Source organism: Elgaria multicarinata, chromosome 5, assembly GCF_023053635.1.
Source record: "Elgaria multicarinata webbii isolate HBS135686 ecotype San Diego chromosome 5, rElgMul1.1.pri, whole genome shotgun sequence".
Classification (NCBI taxonomy): Eukaryota; Metazoa; Chordata; class Lepidosauria; order Squamata; family Anguidae; genus Elgaria; species Elgaria multicarinata.
Window position 1 is genome coordinate 50,173,468 of NC_086175.1, and position 18,790 is coordinate 50,192,257.

General features: G+C 41.9%; 1 protein-coding gene across 1 annotated transcript in view; it reads right to left on the minus strand.

The window, feature by feature from the left end:
• Positions 1-15,033, minus strand: part of LOC134398808 (arylsulfatase H-like) — a 30,942-nt gene extending 15,909 nt beyond the window's left edge. Inside the window, exons 1-2 of the mRNA XM_063126335.1 lie at positions 15,015-15,033; positions 195-270 (exon numbers count right to left, since the gene is read on the minus strand). Of these exons, the coding sequence (XP_062982405.1) occupies positions 195-244 (50 nt within the window). The 5' untranslated portion in view covers positions 245-270; positions 15,015-15,033. The remainder of the gene's footprint in view (positions 1-194; positions 271-15,014) is intronic.
• Between the last annotated feature and the right edge of the window lie 3,757 nt (positions 15,034-18,790).

Below are 18,790 nucleotides of genomic sequence, written 5' to 3' on the forward strand. Positions count from 1 at the left end.
TGTTCATATGTCTTGGCAGCATTCATTTAAGTTTGGGTTGTTTACACATGAACAATCCAAAATGTCCAGGTTCAGACATCATGCTAACAATTGACGAATGGAATGTTTGTTGGTTGTTTCTGAAAACTGAAAGTGGCTTGCATGCACAAGGCATGTGTCCCTGTAAATCATGGGTTAATTATACATATACCAACCTCCAGTTAACAAGGGGAAACATCAATAAGCCTTTGATAGTCTCTTCCATGTTTGTATGCCTGATAAGTTTAATATCTGTAATACAAAACAGGCATAATTAAAAATGATAACCTAGAGCAAAATCAATAGCTGCAAACTGGCAGAGAGTTTTCTTTATTTGGAAAACTCCAAATATTTCACACTTAGGCCATATCCAGACATCAGTTTAAGCCGTGATGGGTTAATAAACTACTCACAGTAGCTTATTTTGAAAATAAGCTATGGTTATCCCCCACATGATCAGACAAAATGCATTCCATTAACCATTTTGTGGTTAAGCAGCATGGTTTAGCGTGTTGTCTGAAAGGGTTATGCACTCAGATTATGCACTAAGCTACTGTGCATAATCTGAGTCATCCCCTTGCCTCTGTCCTGCTGCAGGTTTCACCCATTGACAACATTGCAGCAACCTGTTTTACCTTCCACAATATCCTAATGAGAGGGGAGAGCACTTCCAATATCACCCTGACAAGGGATGGGTGGAGGCTCTAAAGCTCTGTAAGTATGCAGGATTGGGACCAAACGTCATACCTAACCTCCGCTTGTCGGGAGGCATCTGATGCATCAGCAAAACCTTGTTTGTTTGCACACAAAGCAGCGAGAACCCAAGGCAAACCAAAAATGGGGGTGGCACAAATAAGCCCTTGGAAGTTTGTAGGACTGGGACCAAATTTCATACACAGCCTCCCCTAGTAGGGATGCACACAACACCCATTGAAAACTCTGCACATTGACAAAGCCACACAAGTGAAAGCACCTTTCCCCCCAAAAAGGGGGTGGTGGCTTTAACTCTATGGAAATTTGCAGAGGGAAACAAAACTTCATACTTAGGATCTCTTAGCAGGGATGCACACTAGGCAAAATGACAACCCTGTGCAGCTGCCGTCACATGACCAAGACGGTATTTGACAGTTGAGGAGGTTGCAGAGTGCACCACCGGGGAAAGGGTTAGGGCAGGGTTGGGCTGCAGGCATAGTAAGTTGATAGTAGGGGTGTGATCCGCTTCTCCTCGGATTGGAGAAGCAGAAGCGGATCGGGGTGATCCGCCTCCGCTACAGGCGGAGGAGAAGCAGATCAGGGGGCTGGAGAAGCATGGCAAAGAGAAGCAACCATAAGCGGATCGCTCCTCTTTTCGCGGAGCGCTCTGCCCGCCATTTTGGAATTTTTCGCCCATAGGATTGCCTTGCGGAAAAGATTAGTGGATAACTTTTTTGTTTTTCAAGCTATCTATTTGAAACTCGCTGTGCTTAGAGAGTCGTGGGTGGGGGTCATTTTGAGCCTATTTTCAGCACTTTGCATGCTGCGGTTTGCTTGGTATAAGTTTTTTAAAAATAGGGTAAAAAAAGCAGGAGAGGTACCTTTTTGAAGTGCTGAGAGGCAGATTTAACTCCCAATCATGATCACCTGATGAAGCATCCTCCAATCCCAAAGTTGGAGGGGGAGATAAACAAAATGGAATACTTAGTAACTTGGGATACTGGGAAACCTTTCTTTCTTAGTCTCTGAATGGACTTTTCCCAGTGTTTTTTAAAACAGTAGCCCCACCAAACGCACAAACGCAACCTGAAATCATATACTAAGCAAATAAATAACAGATAGGAAACACAGCACTGCTACCCACCCTAACCTTGGTGAACAACTTAATGGATGTGGTGCAAGGGGATGAGGTCCCCTAGGGCATGTGGACATGACTAGTGCACACACTCCTGTCCCTGGAGGGTCATCAGAACCCTTCAAAGATTAACCAGTGGAGAAGCTATGCCTGTCATGAGTTGAAGTGTCAGGTAGCTTCTTAAAGACTGGTTCTTAGGGCCAGTCAGACTGGCACAGTTCGCCCTACCCCTGGGCACGTCCACTTTCCTCTTACTGGTAAAAGACAGACATAGCCTTTTTTAAAAATATATATATTCTTGTTGTTTATTCAGCAACACTGCTGCTTTTAATTCCACTCCTCCTTTGTTTATTTATTTATTTATTACATTTTATACACCCCATAGCCCAAGCTCTACTGGCTTTTCCTCTTCAGTGAAGTCAGACAGGCTTTCATTGTGGTTCAACTCGTTGTTGTTGCTGCTATTAATAAGTACTGCTATTATAAACATTATTTTGGCTTGTTTAATAATGGCTGTGATCACAATGCAGTCAATCAACTCTAAAGCAAGGATCACAAAGCTTTACTCTTATCCTCCTAGCCTCCTAGTTATGGGATGCAAAAGAAAAGGCATCTCTCTGTGCTGCTCCTGCCTCACAGGGATGGTTTGCATTACTGGCTTTGAAACAATCCTTGGCTCACTTCCTTGTGCCCCCAGAAATGTCTGCTCCATGCCTGCCTTCCCGTCTCCACCTGGGTGCTGTTGTTTTGGGGTATCTGCTGGGACTGACTTCCCCATAGATCTATGGCATTGTCCGGGTATTTATTTTTAAATATCCGTATTTTCTGTTTAGCCCAGCTTGAAGCAACTATTGCCTGGAATTGCATCAGTTGCTCTTAAAGGTCAAAGTGATAATTGGTTAATTGGTTAACGACCTGTCAAGAGTGATTGATAGTCAATTATGTTGTAAATTGAAAGAGGCAGATAATGCTGTGTATAAATGTCTCCTATGTGAGCATATCTGTATCTCTCCTGTGTGATGAAGTGACGTTCTGGGAGTATGTTTGTATATAACTGTAAATAAGATCTCTAAATTCTATGCCTCAGTAAACTGCTGCTGAAGAAATACTTGTTCCTGTTGTTTGTGTTCCTGGCTGTATCTCGTTTCTCTGAAATCTACCTGATTCTGTTGTATACTTTGCTAATCTCTCTGTGCCTGGAGAGGAATTTTATCAAACAGCACCAACAGGGTTATGGGCCCAGGCCCAGTTCGGACCAGAACCGGAGCAGAACCAGCCAAGTGCTAAGGAGGTTCTGGAGTGGCGTTTTCAGGAAGCCCAAGAGTGCTCGGTGTGTGGAGAGGAGAAATCTATCTCTTGTGAGCAGGAAAGCCTGTGGCTGAGATTGTTGGAGAACGGAAGCCTGGAAAGAGATTGCACAGCAGGAAAACAGTGAGTTTTTCTCAGCAGGAATCAGCTAAGACGTGCCGGGGAAGCTGACTTACTGGAGAGGCTGTCTGCCTTGAGTAAGTTGGTACAGAGGTCTGGAATGCTGAGCGGTGAGGAAAGAGACGCTGACTCAAAAGCCGAGGTGTCTGGAAGACAGAGCCGGTCGGAGAAAGGAAAGTCAAGCGGAAAGGAGATCAAAGAGATGGCTCAAACCGTGAGTACTAATGTTCCTATGGAGCTGTTAACAGACGTCAATTACTTAGCATGGTCCTTTAAAATGGAAATGGCTTTGAAAAAGGACGGTTTGTGGTATGCGGTAGCTAATCCACGTCCTGGAATGTTGGAGAGAGAAGAACAAGCCGAATGGGACAGAATTGCAGAGCGTCCGAAAGCAATGATTGTTTTATGTCTCCGTAATGATCAATTGTCTTATATAGATCGCTCTGATACTCCTAATGTGATTTGGACAAAATTACATGCAGTATACGTCAGGGAAACTGCAGGGAGTCGAATTACGCTGACCAGATAGATTTACCGGGCAAGGCTGGAGGAAGGCGGAAGCATGACTAAGCATTTACAGTCACTCAGAGAATGCTTTAACCAGCTAAGTGCCAACGGAATGCGGTTGTCTGATGAAAACATGTGTTACATAATTCTGTCAAGTTTGCCTAAAACATATGATACATTAGTAACAACTCTTGAAAATGTTCCAGTACAAAATTTGACATTGAACTATGTCTATGGAAGATTGATTGGAGAAGAGCAGAGGAGGCTTGAAAGGAGCGCTGCTGATGTCCAAGATCGTAAATTGGCTGGAAAGGAAAGAGTTAATTCATTGCCAAGAGGAGAAATGGCTGAGAATGTGTCTATCGGTGGCAAAAGGAGAGAAAAAAGGTTTAAGCCGAAGTGTTATCGATGTGGCAAACCAGGGCATATGAAAAAAGAGTGCCGTGTGGATCTGAAATCTGAATCTTCCTGTGTGGAAGTTAAAGAAGGGAAAGTTTGTTTTCTTTCAGGTGCAGAATCCAGTAAACGTGATGGGATATGGTTGATTGATTCAGCGTGCAGTCGAACCATAAGTAACAGAAGAGATTTATTTGATGCTGTGGAAGGAACAACTTTAAAGGAAGTCAGTTTGGCGGACGGGCGCGTTGCCAAGGTCGTTGGCAAGGGAGTCTGCGCTGTAAATTCCTTAAGGATGAAGTTGAAGGAGGTTCTTTTCGTGCCGGAGTTGAAATATTGCCTGCTCGGGGTGTCAACACTGACGGAGCTCGGTTTTTCGGTGAAGTTCGAAGGAGACAGATGCTACGTGGAGCGAGACGGAGTGGTGCAAGAGGATGGCGATAAAGAAGAATGGTCTTTTCCACATGGAGCCAGGAGATGAAGGGGAGATGCCGTGCGTGGCACAGATGAATCGTGTGGCCGGCAACAAATCACCTCATGATGGCTGTGTCCATTTGATGCATCGAAGAATGGGACACATTGGGTTTAAAGCACTTAATAAAACTATTGAATGTGCTGGAGGACTCAAAATGAAAAATTGTAAAAACTATCTAGACTGTAAGATATGTGGCTTGGCAAAATCTAAAATAGCCAATATCCCAAAGTCCAGGGATTGGAGGGCTAAAGAAAAATTAGATTTGGTGCACATTGATTTGTGTGGACCTTTTCCTACCAGTCTGGGAGGGGCCAAGTATGCGTTTGTGCTAGTGGATGATTTTTCAAGATTTTCTTGGGTTTATTTTCTCAAGAAGAAGAGTGATTGTTTAAAAACACTGAAATCTTGGGTCAGATATGTAGAAAGATTTTTTAAATCACAAATACGTGTTCTGAAAAGTGACCAGGGAGGGGAGTTTATGTCATCTGAATTTAGAAAATTCTGTGATAAACTTGGAATTAAACATAAACTGATAAATGTGAAAAATCCTTGGGAAAATGGCACTGTTGAAAGAAGAATTGGTGTTTTGAAAAGCAAAATGAATTGTTTAATGCAGGACAGCGGTGTACAGAAAAGTTTGTGGGCTGAAGCATTCAGAGCTGCAAATGATTTGTGCAATTTATCATGGAGTAGCTCTATAAATAATATTCCCTATTATTTGATGCATGGCAGGAAGCCAAGGCTGGATCATTTAAGAGTTTGGGGAAGTTATGCAGCTGTCAATGTTCCTTTAAGTGAGAGGCACAAGAAAGGAGCAAATGCATTGAATCTTAGATTTGTGGGTTATCAGGGGACAAGCTGGAGGTTTTTGCAGAACAATGGCAAGGTCCTGATAACAAAATCTGCTAAGTTTTTTGAGCAGGATTGGGGTAGAATTGAATCAAGCCCAAGTGTATTGTTAGAATTAAAAGACAGTGCAAAGGAGCCAGCAGCAGAGGAGAAGTTAACGAAGTCTGTTAAACCAGCAGAAAAAGAGTTAACTGAATCTGCTAAGCAAGCTGCGGGGGAAGGGCAACAAGAACAGTCAGTCAGAAGATCTAATCGTTCCACCAAAGGAATTGCTCCGGAACGTTTTGCAGATCAAATTTTTTTTACAGAAGCAAGCCCGCAACATTACAATGATGTTTTGTCTTTAGAAGCTAAAGAAAAACAGTGTTGGCTAGATGCTATGCAAGCCGAGCTTGATAGTTTCAAGCGCAACAAGGTCTATGTAGAAACTCAGTTACCTGAAGGAAAGCGTGCAATGACTTGTAGATGGGTTTTCAAAAGAAAAAATCTAGAGTCTGGAGGTTTGAAATATAAAGCTCGCTTGGTCGCCAGGGGATTTAACCAGGTAAAGGGAGAAAGCTATGACGAAGTATTCTCTCCTACCTGCAAGGCAGAGTCTTTGCGTATGTTGTTAACAGTGGCTGCAAAGAAAAATTTAAAAGTGTCTCAGTTTGATTTTGAAACTGCCTATTTAAATAGTGATCTGCCAGAAGAAATCTACATGAGACATCCTGATGGATTTAATGGGGAGCCTGGAAAAACGTGGTTGCTCAAGAAAGCAGTCTATGGGCTCAAACAGTCAGCAAGGTGTTGGAACCAGTGTCTAAATGCTGTTTTAGTAAATGAATTGGGTTTCCAAAGGAGTATTGCTGATCCATGTCTGTATACCAGAGGAAAAAACAAAGATTATATGCTAATTCTAGCTTTTGTTGATGATTTGTTAGTGGCAGGGAGTTCCACAGACAAAATAGAAAAAGTTTCTGGTCAGTTGGAAAAAAGATTCAAGTTAAAATCTTTGGGAGAAGTTAAGCACTATTTGGGTGTTGATATCACAAAAGATAGTGATGGCAACTACAGATTGAGTCAGAAACAAAAGATTTTAAACTTGATAGAGTCCTGTGGAATGAAAGATTGTAAAACTGTTAAAAGTCCTTTAACAGTTGATGTCAGAAAAAATTTGGAAGGAGAAAGGTTTAGCAATCAAGATTTATATCATTCTGTAATAGGCACTCTGTTATACTTAGCATTTTGGACTCGACCTGATATTTCTAATGCCATATCTATTTTAAGCAGGCTAGTTGCAGCTCCAACTGTACCAGCCTGGCAGTCAGTTAAAAGAGTGCTGAGGTATTTAAAAGAAACACAAGACCATTGTCTTATTCTGTCTGGAGAACAGAATGAAAAAGTAGAGAGTTTTACAGATAGTGACTGGGCTGGATGTCTTAATGATAGAAAATCTACAACTGGTTTAGTGGTTATATATGGAAAAACATTGATTGCTTGGAAAGCCAGAAAACAAAGTTTTGTATCTATTTCTTCCTGTGAAGCTGAATATGCTGCATTGTCTGATCTTTGTAGTGAACTAACTTGGTTTATACAATTGTTAAAAGATTTTGGTATTGTATTTGATCTTCCCTTGCCAGTGTACTGTGATTCACAGTCATGTATTTCGTTAGCTAAAGCTGACATGTTTAAAACAAAAACGAAACACGTTGCCATAAAATACCAAAATGTAAAAGAACATGTAAACAACAAAGTTATTAAGTTGATGTACTGTGAAACAAAAAACAATGTAGCAGACTTATTTACAAAGCCTTTGGGAATGGTAAGGCATACAGAGCTATGTGAAATGTTAAATTTCAAAGGGAAATAGCTGGGTGGTGCAAATTGTTTTTTGCTGTATGTATTTGTGTAAAAACAGAAAAGACAGATAAGTAAAAATTGAAGGGGTGTCCGGGTATTTATTTTTAAATATCCGTATTTTCTGTTTAGCCCAGCTTGAAGCAACTATTGCCTGGAATTGCATCAGTTGCTCTTAAAGGTCAAAGTGATAATTGGTTAATTGGTTAACGACCTGTCAAGAGTGATTGATAGTCAATTATGTTGTAAATTGAAAGAGGCAGATAATGCTGTGTATAAATGTCTCCTATGTGAGCATATCTGTATCTTTCCTGTGTGATGAAGTGACGTTCTGTGAGTATGTTTGTATATAACTGTAAATAAGATCTCTAAATTCTATGCCTCAGTAAACTGCTGCTGAAGAAATACTTGTTCCTGTTGTTTGTGTTCCTGGCTGTATCTCGTTTCTCTGAAATCTACCTGATTCCGTTGTATACTTTGCTAATCTCTCTGTGCCTGGAGAGGAATTTTATCAAACAGTACCAACAGGCATATCTCTGCCTGCCTCTCTGCCTGCCTGGTGCCTGGGAGCTGTACTACATAATGGGCTTTGTGGTTCAAATCCACAAGCCTCTGGCATGCTTGCTCCCAGTGCTGCCTGTCCTCCTCTGTGCTCGCCTTGCAGGGATGGTTTGTGTGTGTCTTGCTTTGACTGAGAGGATAAGTCCTTCCTGCGCTCACTTAGACTTTTTGAAGTTCCAAATAAAATTTTCAAGTGTGGAAGAAGATTCATAGTCAGGTTTATCTACTCCCCAATTCATGGCATGTTGGGATTTCCTTTGAAAAGGCCATAAATAAAGAAAGCCCACTGAGCTGTCTGCAGCTTTAAAAATCCCTGAGATACTGGGGGGTCAGATTTTCAAAAATCCCCCCAAAATCAGGGAATGCTTGGATTTGCTTGAGGCTTGGCATGCATACATGGATCAGCTGTCATGGTGCCTAATTTGAGGTTTCTAACGTGAAAATTGATGGAGTTCTAGCACGGGACTTGAATTGGGGTGAGTTAAAAGGGAAACTCCCTGCCAAAAATCAGGGGATGATGGGATTTGCTTGAAGCTTGCCATGAATGTAGATCTAGATGGCATCTGTGAGGGTGCCCACTTCAAAGTTTTTATCTGTAAAAATGTCAGAGTAAATCCCATTTCTGAAAATGGGATGTCAGATTTTCAAAAATCCCCCCAAAATCAGGGGAGGCTTGGAGCGGACCCAATCCAGAAATTGTGAATCTGGAAGAGAAGCAGATCTCTGTGCACAGCCCTAGTTGATAGGCAGATTATGGAAAGAAATCTGCTGGCTGGAGGACAGCAGCAGTAGCTTTGACCACTCTTGCCAAGCGACCCTGTAGGCAACTAAGATAACCCAGAAAGATGACATGATAATCCATGACAGGTTATAACCCATGGTCTGTAGAGTGGGTTATTCAACCCATCCTGGGTTATCAGAGTGGGTTATTTTGTCCATATAATCCATCATGGGTCAAAAAACACCCACCCATTATGGCTTATTTAACCCATCATGCAGTATTGTGACACCTGAACTCAGTCTTACTCAGAAAAAAAAAGCCTGCTGTCACAAGAAACACTAAAAGGCTCTTTCATAGTGGGGTAGCTTTGTTATTTCTGTCATCATGCCAAGTGGTAAAAAGATATTTGCTGTGGATGTTTGGCAAGATGGTAATTTTTATGGGTCCATTATCAACATGCTTAGAGCAACAAACAACTTTCTTCCTTAGAACTCCTTAGAATGAACCACAGAAACCATTACTCTCCATACAAAAATTACCCCCACACCACCTCAGTAGTTCACCCTAAAGGAACCTGATCCATAAATACTTGAGCATTCACAGAGGCAACACTCAAACACTACCTCCCAGAAGCATCCAGGTTCCTCTTCTTTTCCTTCAACAGGATGCCAGAGAACTCTTAAGCACCTGCTACATCCTTCACAACTTGAAAAAATCAACATGTTAGGAAGTGATAAAGCTAGTTCCCCCCTCCTATTCCCTCCTTTTTTGGCATCACTTTGTCTAAATGCATCACTACTCTGAGATTAACAGATTTGCTGGGTTTATTGACAATGCTACTGTTAAAATCTGACATAGATCTCTAAATAGTAGGGGTGTGATCTGCTCCGATTAGGAGCGTAGAAGCAGTAGCGGATTGGCCTGCTCCGCCTTACCCAGAGGCGGAGTAGGAGCGGACCGCGGACCCCTAGAAGCAAGGCGAAGAGAAGCGGCCATTTTTCGGAGCTCCTAGTTCAGGCGGAGCGCTCCGGTCGCCATCTTGAAAACATTTCGCCATAGGATTGCATTGCGGCAAATAATCACGCATAACTAGGTTGTTTTTGAAGCTATCGTTCTGGAAATTCTTGTGCTCAGAGAGTCGTGGATGGGGGTCATTTTGAGACCACTCTCACCTCTCTGCGTTGTGCGGGTTGCGTGCTATATTTTTTTGAAAATCGGGTCAACCGCGCGGCTCAAACGGCGTTTTCGGCTTTTCGCCCATAGGATTGCATTGAGGGAAAGAATCGGTGATAACTGGGGGGGGGGGGTTAAGCTATCGTTCTGAAAATTCTTGTGCACAGAGAGTCGTGGATGGGGGTCATTTTGAGACTACTCTCAACTTTCTGCGTCCTGTGGTTCTTGTGCAATATTTTTTTAAAAATCGGGGTTTGGGTTTTTTTGTTTTTTTTTGGAAGCGATGACAGGCACATTCAACTCCCAATCCTGATGAGAACTTATCTCCTCAGAAAGCATCATCTTCCAATCCCAGCGTTGGAGGGGGGACTAAGGCAGACCCACCCTGAGAACTTTCTGTTTTGTGTCTCTTTGTGGGTTGGCGTTCGTGGAGGGAACACTTAGTTAGTTAGTGCTCCTGCTTTGGACTTTGGAGATAGATTAGGATAGATTTAGTTTGGCGCGTGTGTGTGTGTTTGTTTGCTTCTTTCTGACTTATAGCTTAGTTTGCCCTGTGTTTTTCCCTTACTTTGATTTAATATAAACTTTATTTTTAAATTTTGGAGTGTGTGTTTGGTGGGTTGGGTTGGTTGCCCCCCCCCGACTGTTCTGCTTTTGTGAAAGCTTTCTTTTGAAAGCATACACACACTTCTTGTCCCATTTCCCTACATTTATTAGTAATATTCTTAAACATATTTTATTATATTCTTTTACATAGTCTTAGTAGTATATTAGTATCTCATACATATTATTAGTAGTATTCATATTTTATTCTTCTTATACATATTAGTAGTAGTGTTTGGTTGGTTCTTTCCCCCCCTCCCCTCTCTTAAATCCTGATTGTGTTTCCTTCTATCTTCTATATACCAAAAAATACCAAAAAATACCAAAAAAAAATTATTCTCTTTTTCTTCTCTGTGTAACTTGGACTGAGTGGGCTGCTAGTAGTATATATATTAGTATATTCTTAGTAGTATAATATTTTATTCTTTTTATACAGCATACACACTTCTTGTCCCATTTCCCTACATTTATTAGTAATATTCTTAAACATATTATTAGATATTCTTAGTAGTATACATATTAGTGTCCGAATTTCAAAAGTTCCCCTAACATCAGGGGATGATGGGATTGCCTTGAAACTTGGTGTCCATGGGGACACATGGGTAAGCTGTCATGGGACCAAAGGATAGGTTTCTAACGTGCAAATTGACGTAGTTGTAGAATGGGACTTGATTTGGGGTGAGTTAAAAAGTTTAAGCCGCGCCAAAAATCAGGGGATGATGGGATTGCCTTGAGTCTGGGCGTCCATGTGGACACATGGATAAGCTATCATGGTGCCGAGTTTGAGGTTTCTAACATGCAAATTGACGGAGCTATCCCAAGGGGTGTGAATGGGGTGCCCGATTTTCATAAATTCCCCAAAAATCAGGGGATGATGGGATTTGCTTGAAACTTGGCGTCCATGTGGACACGTGGATAAGCTATCATGGTGCCGAGTTTGAGGTTTCTAACATGCAAATTGACGTAGTTGTAGAATGGGACAATTTGGGGTGAGTTAAGCCGCGCCAAAAATCAGGGGATGATGGGATTGCCTTGAGTCTGGGCGTCCATGTGGACACATGGAGAAGCTTTCATGGTGCTGAGTTTGAGGTTTCTAACATGCAAATTGACGGAGCTATCCCAAGGGGTGTGAATGAGGTGCCCGGTTTTCAAAAAATCCCCAAAAATCAGGGGATGATGGGATTTGCTTGAAACTTGGCGTCCATGTGGACACGTGGATAAGCTATCATGGTGCTGAGTTTGAGGTTTCTAACGTGCAAATTGACGGAGCTATCGAAAGGGGTGTGAATTAGGGTTATGGGTGGTGCGTTAGAGGTTAGAGCCGCGCCAAAAATCAGGGGATGATGGGATTGCTTTGAGTCTGGGCGTCCATGTGGACACATGGATAAGCTTTCATGGTGCCGAGTTTGAGGTTTCTAACATGCAAATTGACGGAGCTATCCCAAGGGGTCTGAATGGGGTGCCCGATTTTCAAAAATTCCCCAAAAATCAGGGGATGATGGGATTGCTTTGAAATTTGGCGTGCGTGTGTATACCCCCATGAGGTGTCATGGTGCCAAACATGAGGTTTCTAACTTGAACAGAAAAAAGTTGTATACTTTTTTAGCTTTCAATGCAACCCTATGGGGGGCAAAAACGGAGCTCCGGATCCGGATCCGGAGCTCCGAGCGGAGCGGAGCGGGGGTGGGGTGGAGCGGCCCGATCCAAAAAATGGCGGATCTGCAAGTGAAGTGGAGCGGGGGGTCCGTGCACACCCCTACTAAATAGCACTGTACAAAGTCCATTCTTGATATGTTTAAAACCTAAAGTGATCATCTTGACTTCTCGCATTTACTCTATTGGCAGTTACAGCAGCTTCACTTGCTGTTGCACCCAAACAATTCAGGAATATGTATCAATGTGCCAATAGTAAGGGATCTGCGCTTCTTGCATTTTATTCCTGAAATAGAGTTTGGTTAAATTTACTCCCAGATTATTAAACGTATTGGTTTTTGCTTAACATCTTCCCTTGCTTTCCTAAACTTTCTGAAAGGCAACTGAAAAGTTTATTTTCCCGGTTTACATTTAGGACCTTCAGATTTGCCTAAAATGGAGGAGAGAAGTAGAAACTTGTTCCATTCCAATTACATAACTTCCTGATTTTGAACTCTTCTGCAAACTAAGGGCATGTCTACACCAGCCCTATATCCCGGGGTAGTCCCTGGATCATCCCTGTGCATCCAAATGACTCACAGGGGATCCCGGGGGCAACCTGGGACCACCAGGGACTTTCTCTGGGATATCTGGGACTGTGAAAAACCTGAGTTTTCTGCAGTCCTGGGACCATCTTGAGGAGCATAAGCTGTGTGGCCAATGCCCCCGGGTTGTCCCTTCCTCCCCACAATGCTCCCACATCTCGGATTCCCCCCTCCCCACACAAAATCCTTCCTGCAAGTAAAAACTAACACATTGTAGAGAGGACTGTGCTAAACCTTGTGTCCCTGCCATGCTAGCATTCTGCCTGCAGTGAGTAAACAACCAGAGAAGCCCCCACCATGAAATATTTTATGTTGATTTCTAAACCTCCTGTTTAAGCCAATTGGAAAAGAAAATAAAGAATTCAATTTCTTTTACATTGAAAACCCAATATTGTGTAAGCAAGTATGCCTACATGACTCTTTTGTCACCTTTGTTTAAGCCAACCAGCAAAGACCCCCTGGCTGTCTTGCTCACCTGGAACTGTGAAAGGCAGAGATATGTACCCATCAACTCCCATCTTTTCTTTATTTCTTTTCCTGTCCTCTTTCTTCCCCTAAAATCCATTTCCCCAGAGCAATCTTAAAAGAAAGACTTGTTTTGATTATTAAATCCTGTAAGTAAAGGGATGAAAACAGCAACCCACATCCACGAATTACTCAGGTGCAGTGAGGGACACTAGAGGTCCTCTTCCATCCTTTCTCCTCACAAGAGCCTCCCTTCTCCCCCCCCTTTCTCCCTCTGCTTTCCCAGAGAAGATGCTCAACAGAGCTCCCCATCACTTCACAAGTCAGCAGATAAGGAGAGGGAATTTGCACTATCTTCTATTTTCCTTCTAAGTGATCCAATTATTCTCTTTTCCTCCCCTATTCCTGATATTCCATCCCATTCCAAACCGCAAAACCCATTGGCTTTAGAACTTCTTTTATGCCCCTCCAGCCACCCATTTCCCTCCAGAATTCTCACACAACCTCTCCCCGCCCCCTGGAACAGTCTGTTCCTCCCCCATTTGGGGAATTAGAATCATACATCAACAGTGAGAAAGTTCCAGATAATCACATATTCAAAGTCAATAGTGGAAGTATAGGTGCACTGGGATGCATATAAAAGTGTGTGTGTGTGTGTGTGTGTGTGTGTGTGTGTGTTTAAAAGAGGTTTTGCACTTCAAAGAGCAATTTTAACTCTTAACAAGGTGTGTGTGTGTGTCAGAATTTTTTTCTCTGTGTGTGCATTTCAGCACCACAAAAGAAGTTTTGACTCTTAACTAGTGTGTGTGTGTGTGTCTTTGTAGCTGATCATGGGGGAAGGAGAAGAAAGTGGAAGGAAAGAAAGCGCATGGGATAATTTGAATATGAGCTTTATCACACCAGCGTTATACTGTGAAATCACTGCGAATTGCATGCAAAGGACTCAGAAGTTTTCCACCTTATAATCTGCTTTGATTGTGAAGTACTCCCATGCATCCTGCCTTAATTGTGCAATAAAGCAAAAAGATTTGTCATATTTAGCTCCTACTTTTTGTGCGTATCTTCCGAGCCGCTGCTGGGGTGCAGGAGCAGGATTTTAAAGAAATGCTTACATCTGCGTAAGCTTTAAAGATAAAGACACCCAAAATTGGCACATTAATAGATATTAGGGAGAGCTTTAAGCATACCAAATTTGAATTGATTTGGTTCATCCGTTGATTTTTTATGATCTTTTTTTACATTTCCCCCATTAAACTCACTTCCTGGTATGCAAAGGAATCACTGTCGCCCGGTAGCAAAAACAACCACAACCACGAAAGCTTAGCGCTACAGGGATAATCCGAGGGAAGCAGGTACGTAGGATGAAGCTTTATGTGTTAACTTGCACTACCAAAAGAAAAGGAAGGATTTTAAAAACCACATGTTCACAGTGTGACTAATCTACAAAAAGTTCAGCCCAACTACTCCTTTTCCCCTCCACTGCAACACTGAAAGCGACCATTTCTCTTACACATCTGCATGCTTACATGGGTTTAAGCCCATTGAATTCAGTGAGTCTTACTTTTGAGCAGACCTACATACAATTGCTAAATATCCAATCATTTTAAAGCACATGGAAGCCTTGACATGCACAAGAAAATAATCAATGGGAATGTGTTAACAATAATAAGAGTAATCTTAAATTGCAGCACCATACACTGAGAAGGACTTTCATTAAGGATAGGATCCATCATACCAAGCATAGCACAGCACACAACAAGCCAAAATACAAGGCAGCAGAGATTAAAATGCATTCCCTTAACCCCTATTTATTCAGACACACAACCCCAAGAAAAGAATTTTAAATGAATTACTTGGGAATGGATTTTGTTAAAACAAAAGCATTTGTACTGAGGGAAATGATTCCCTACTCACTCAGAAATGAACAAATGAGATCAGCAATCATCACCAGCAACAAACATAAAAAATAGTAGCATGATCATACCTGGGGGAGGAGGATATTCTTGAAACTGTCTGTGGGCTCCACCACACCAGCTTTATAGCCTGCTGTCAATGTGGGTTGTGTGCAAAGGACTCAGATGACATCATCCATGTCCTGCTGTGACCTCACTTCCCCCGTCGAGGAAATCAAGAAAATGGGTATGTCGGCTGTTTCATCTGTGCCCACCCTGTTTAATGTAATTGCTTTGAGCCCGCTTTTTGTTTTAAATAAAGGTTTATGCTTTCAGCTGTAACTCACTTGATCAACACACTGGAAGTGTTGAAATATTAGCCACCAGAGTGTGTGCCCACAATTGGGACAGTGGAAGGGAGGGGTTCATAGAATCATAGAATAGCAGAGTTGGAAGGGGCCTAAAAGGCCATCGAGTCCAACCCCCTGCTCAATGCAGGAATCCACCCTAAAGTGGTTGTTTTTCTGCCTTTGGAAGTATTGCACTCTGCACATTGGTTGAGAGGCTTACCTGTTACTGTGTTATGATTGGTGTATTGTATAAGAAGGCTCTGCCTAGTTTTCAAGGAAACTGATTCTATAAGTATGTTAGCCTTTCCTGAAAATAGTGGGCAGTTCCTTGGATCCTCTGCCACCTTGCAGCGCTGCAAGCTGCTTATAATAAACTTTTCTAATTCAAGAGAAATTGTGTCTTGGAGTCTTTGACCATCACTCAGCGATCCCATTAGAGGTAACCCGCTTTTCCAGGGTTCCTCCACACACACCCTCTTAGCGCTGTTTTTTGGCATGGGGAAAGTCTGGTTCTTCCAGTAAATCAAAAGGACATCATACTACCCTCAACATGTATTTTCATCCATTGTTTTCAATCTGATGTTCTGTGGGAGTGTTTTCAAGGGGTGGAGAGGGGTGTGCCTTTTCTCCAGCAGGCATTTTCACCTGAAAAGAAATGTGGAAAATGCACCCTCCTTGCCAGCAGCACCCTCATTTTTAAACATAAATAAATCAAAATTGGCACAGTGATAGATCTTAATGAGGGCTTTAGCCATGCCAAGTTTGAATCAGATTGGATCATCCCTTGATTTTAAGGGATTTTTAAATGGAAATTAAACAAATGCTTACATCTGTGTAAGTTTTAAAGATAAAGAGATCAAAATTGGCACAGTGGTAGCTCTTAAGGAGGGCTTTCAGCATGGCAAATTTGAATCAGATTGGGTCATCCCTTGATTTTTTAAATCCCCCCTTAATTCCTTTTCCTGGTAGATCACTAATGCGAAGGATCAATCTTCCATTCTTTTGATCCTGCGATGCTGTGCATCTACAGATCTGCTGGTTCCCTTATTCAAAAGTAAATCCCATTTATTTCAACTGCATTTACATCCCACTCATACGAATGCCTTCTTATTCTCCCAGCATTTTAACAGTCTATAAATAAATTTTAACTTGGTGATTTAAATTTGTAATTTTTCATTGCTGCTGTTTTTATCTAGTTGAGCTTTTATATTGTATTTTATATTATGGTTTTATACTGTTGTTTTATACTTTGAATGTTTTTAATTTTTGTGAACCGCCCAGAGAGCTCCACCCAGAGGGCTCAGTCACTCGTCCAACTATTTGTATCACCGTGCTTCAGAATTTCTGGTAATCACCCAAACAAACTTTAAACCCTTCCTGATTCTGCTGGTGTTTCTAGCTCCTTTTCAGCTACTTAAGTGAGTGAGTAAGAGGACCTCTGCTGTGCCTCGCTGCACCTGAGTAATTTGTGGAACTGGGTTGCTGTTTTTATCCCATTTCTTACAGGATTTAATAATCCAAATAAAACAAGTCTTTCTTTTAAGATTGCTCAGGGAATATTGGGTTTTCAATGTAAAAGGAATTGAATTCTTTATTTTCCTTTCCATTTGGCTTAAACAGGAAGGTTTAGAAATCAGCATAAAGCATTTCATAGTGGGGACTTCTCTGGTTGTTTACTCACTGCAAGCAGAATGCTAGCACAGCAGGGACCGAAGGTTTAGCACAGTCCTCTCTATGATGTGTTAGTTTTTACTTTCAGGAAGGATTTTGTGTGTGTGTGTGTGTGTGTGTGGAATTCAAGATGTGGGCACACGTGGAGATGATACCTTAGTCTGCAATATTTTTGACTAAGGATAGGCAACCTGGTGCCCTCCACATATTTTGAAATACAACTCCCATAATTTCTGGTCATTGGCCATGTTGTCTGGGGCTGATGGGAATTGGAATCCAAAACTAGTCCATCAAATGTTAATTTCAGATGCACTGAGTGTCTCACTTGTTCTTTATTTCAGTGATTTTAACATTAAGATATTATGTAGAACAGGTTTGTTTTAATTGTGAGCTGTGGAACCAGACATGTGGCCAAGGTCACGCCCCTCAGGTGCTAGGAATGTTGCAGTGGGCACACCTCCTTGAGTGTCAGCCATGTTGTCCTCCTTTTTGGTTTCCAAAACATGGTCACCCTAATGGTACCACGTTTCCTCTCTTTATCTATAAAAATGACTTTTAAAAAATAATTTTAAAACCAAAAAAATTAAAAACTCCTAAAAATCAGTGTATGAATGGATCTGATTCAATGTTGGCATGGCTAAAGCCCTGCCTAAATGCTATCATGGTGCCAAATTTCATCTCTTTATCTTTAAATATGACAGATTAAAGCATTTTCATTAATAGCCATTAAAGTAGAGCTTCCCTTTGGCTGGTGAGGATAGGAAAAATCCGGATTTTCCCTCAAATTTCATAATTTCCCCATCTTTCCAGTTTTGTTACCAAAAATCCAGACAAATCCAGGTTTTTGTTGTCATATGGTCACCCACCACTGCCACCACCACCCAAGGGGAGAAGCATCCCCCATGCCCTGTTTCCCAGGAAATAAGGCTCCCATTACCCAACAAACTGTCATGTTTCCAGAGGTAAGCCTAGCAGTTACAGGTTTAAGGGTCCAAGACCTCCAAACAGGGATCAGGCAACTGTCCAGTTCACAAGGTTCCAAAGCAAGACAACATACAAGAAGCAAGCAGAAGGAGCAGCAGAGTCCATTCCAGGTAACAGGCAACACAGCAGAGAAGGAGTGGGCAGAATGATAATCAGAGCTCAGTCCAGAAGTACTCTCATCAGTGAAGGGAAATTGGATCCAGCAAGGTTTTGCCAATATTATTTCCTGCCATTCTCTCAGCCTTACACTGCTATTTTTATCCAGAGACTGACAGAACCACACCCAAGCCTCAACTGTGAGCTATTAGTGTTTGCAGCTGAAAAGGTCTTCTTTGTAAGCAAATCCCTTATGTGTAGGTAGGCCTTTTCTCACAAGATGGCCTCTGGCTCAGTCTAGTACTCCTGAGTTCCTGTCTTTTCAGGCGGAGTCTCTCGAGGGCTTGGGAGACTGAGAACCATAAGAACTGCTGACATCAGTAATTAGCACCTAAACATGCAGCCACACAGGACACCTGGTCACAGTAATCTACAGTATGAAATGTACTGTATTTCTATTCACATTATAATAATGCGCCATGGTTAGGCCACTCCGCCTTTTGCAACAAATGGCTAGTGAGCGTGTTCAAAACATGGTTATATGTAGTCACCATGGTTCGGAATGGTTCACATTACATGCCAAGCCAAAGTGTTTAGCTCCAAATGTTTAACCACTGTGGCTCAGTGTGTCATCTGAACAGAGCCACTGTCTTAGTTTGCACTGATAGATATAAATCAGCATATGCAAATTTTGTCC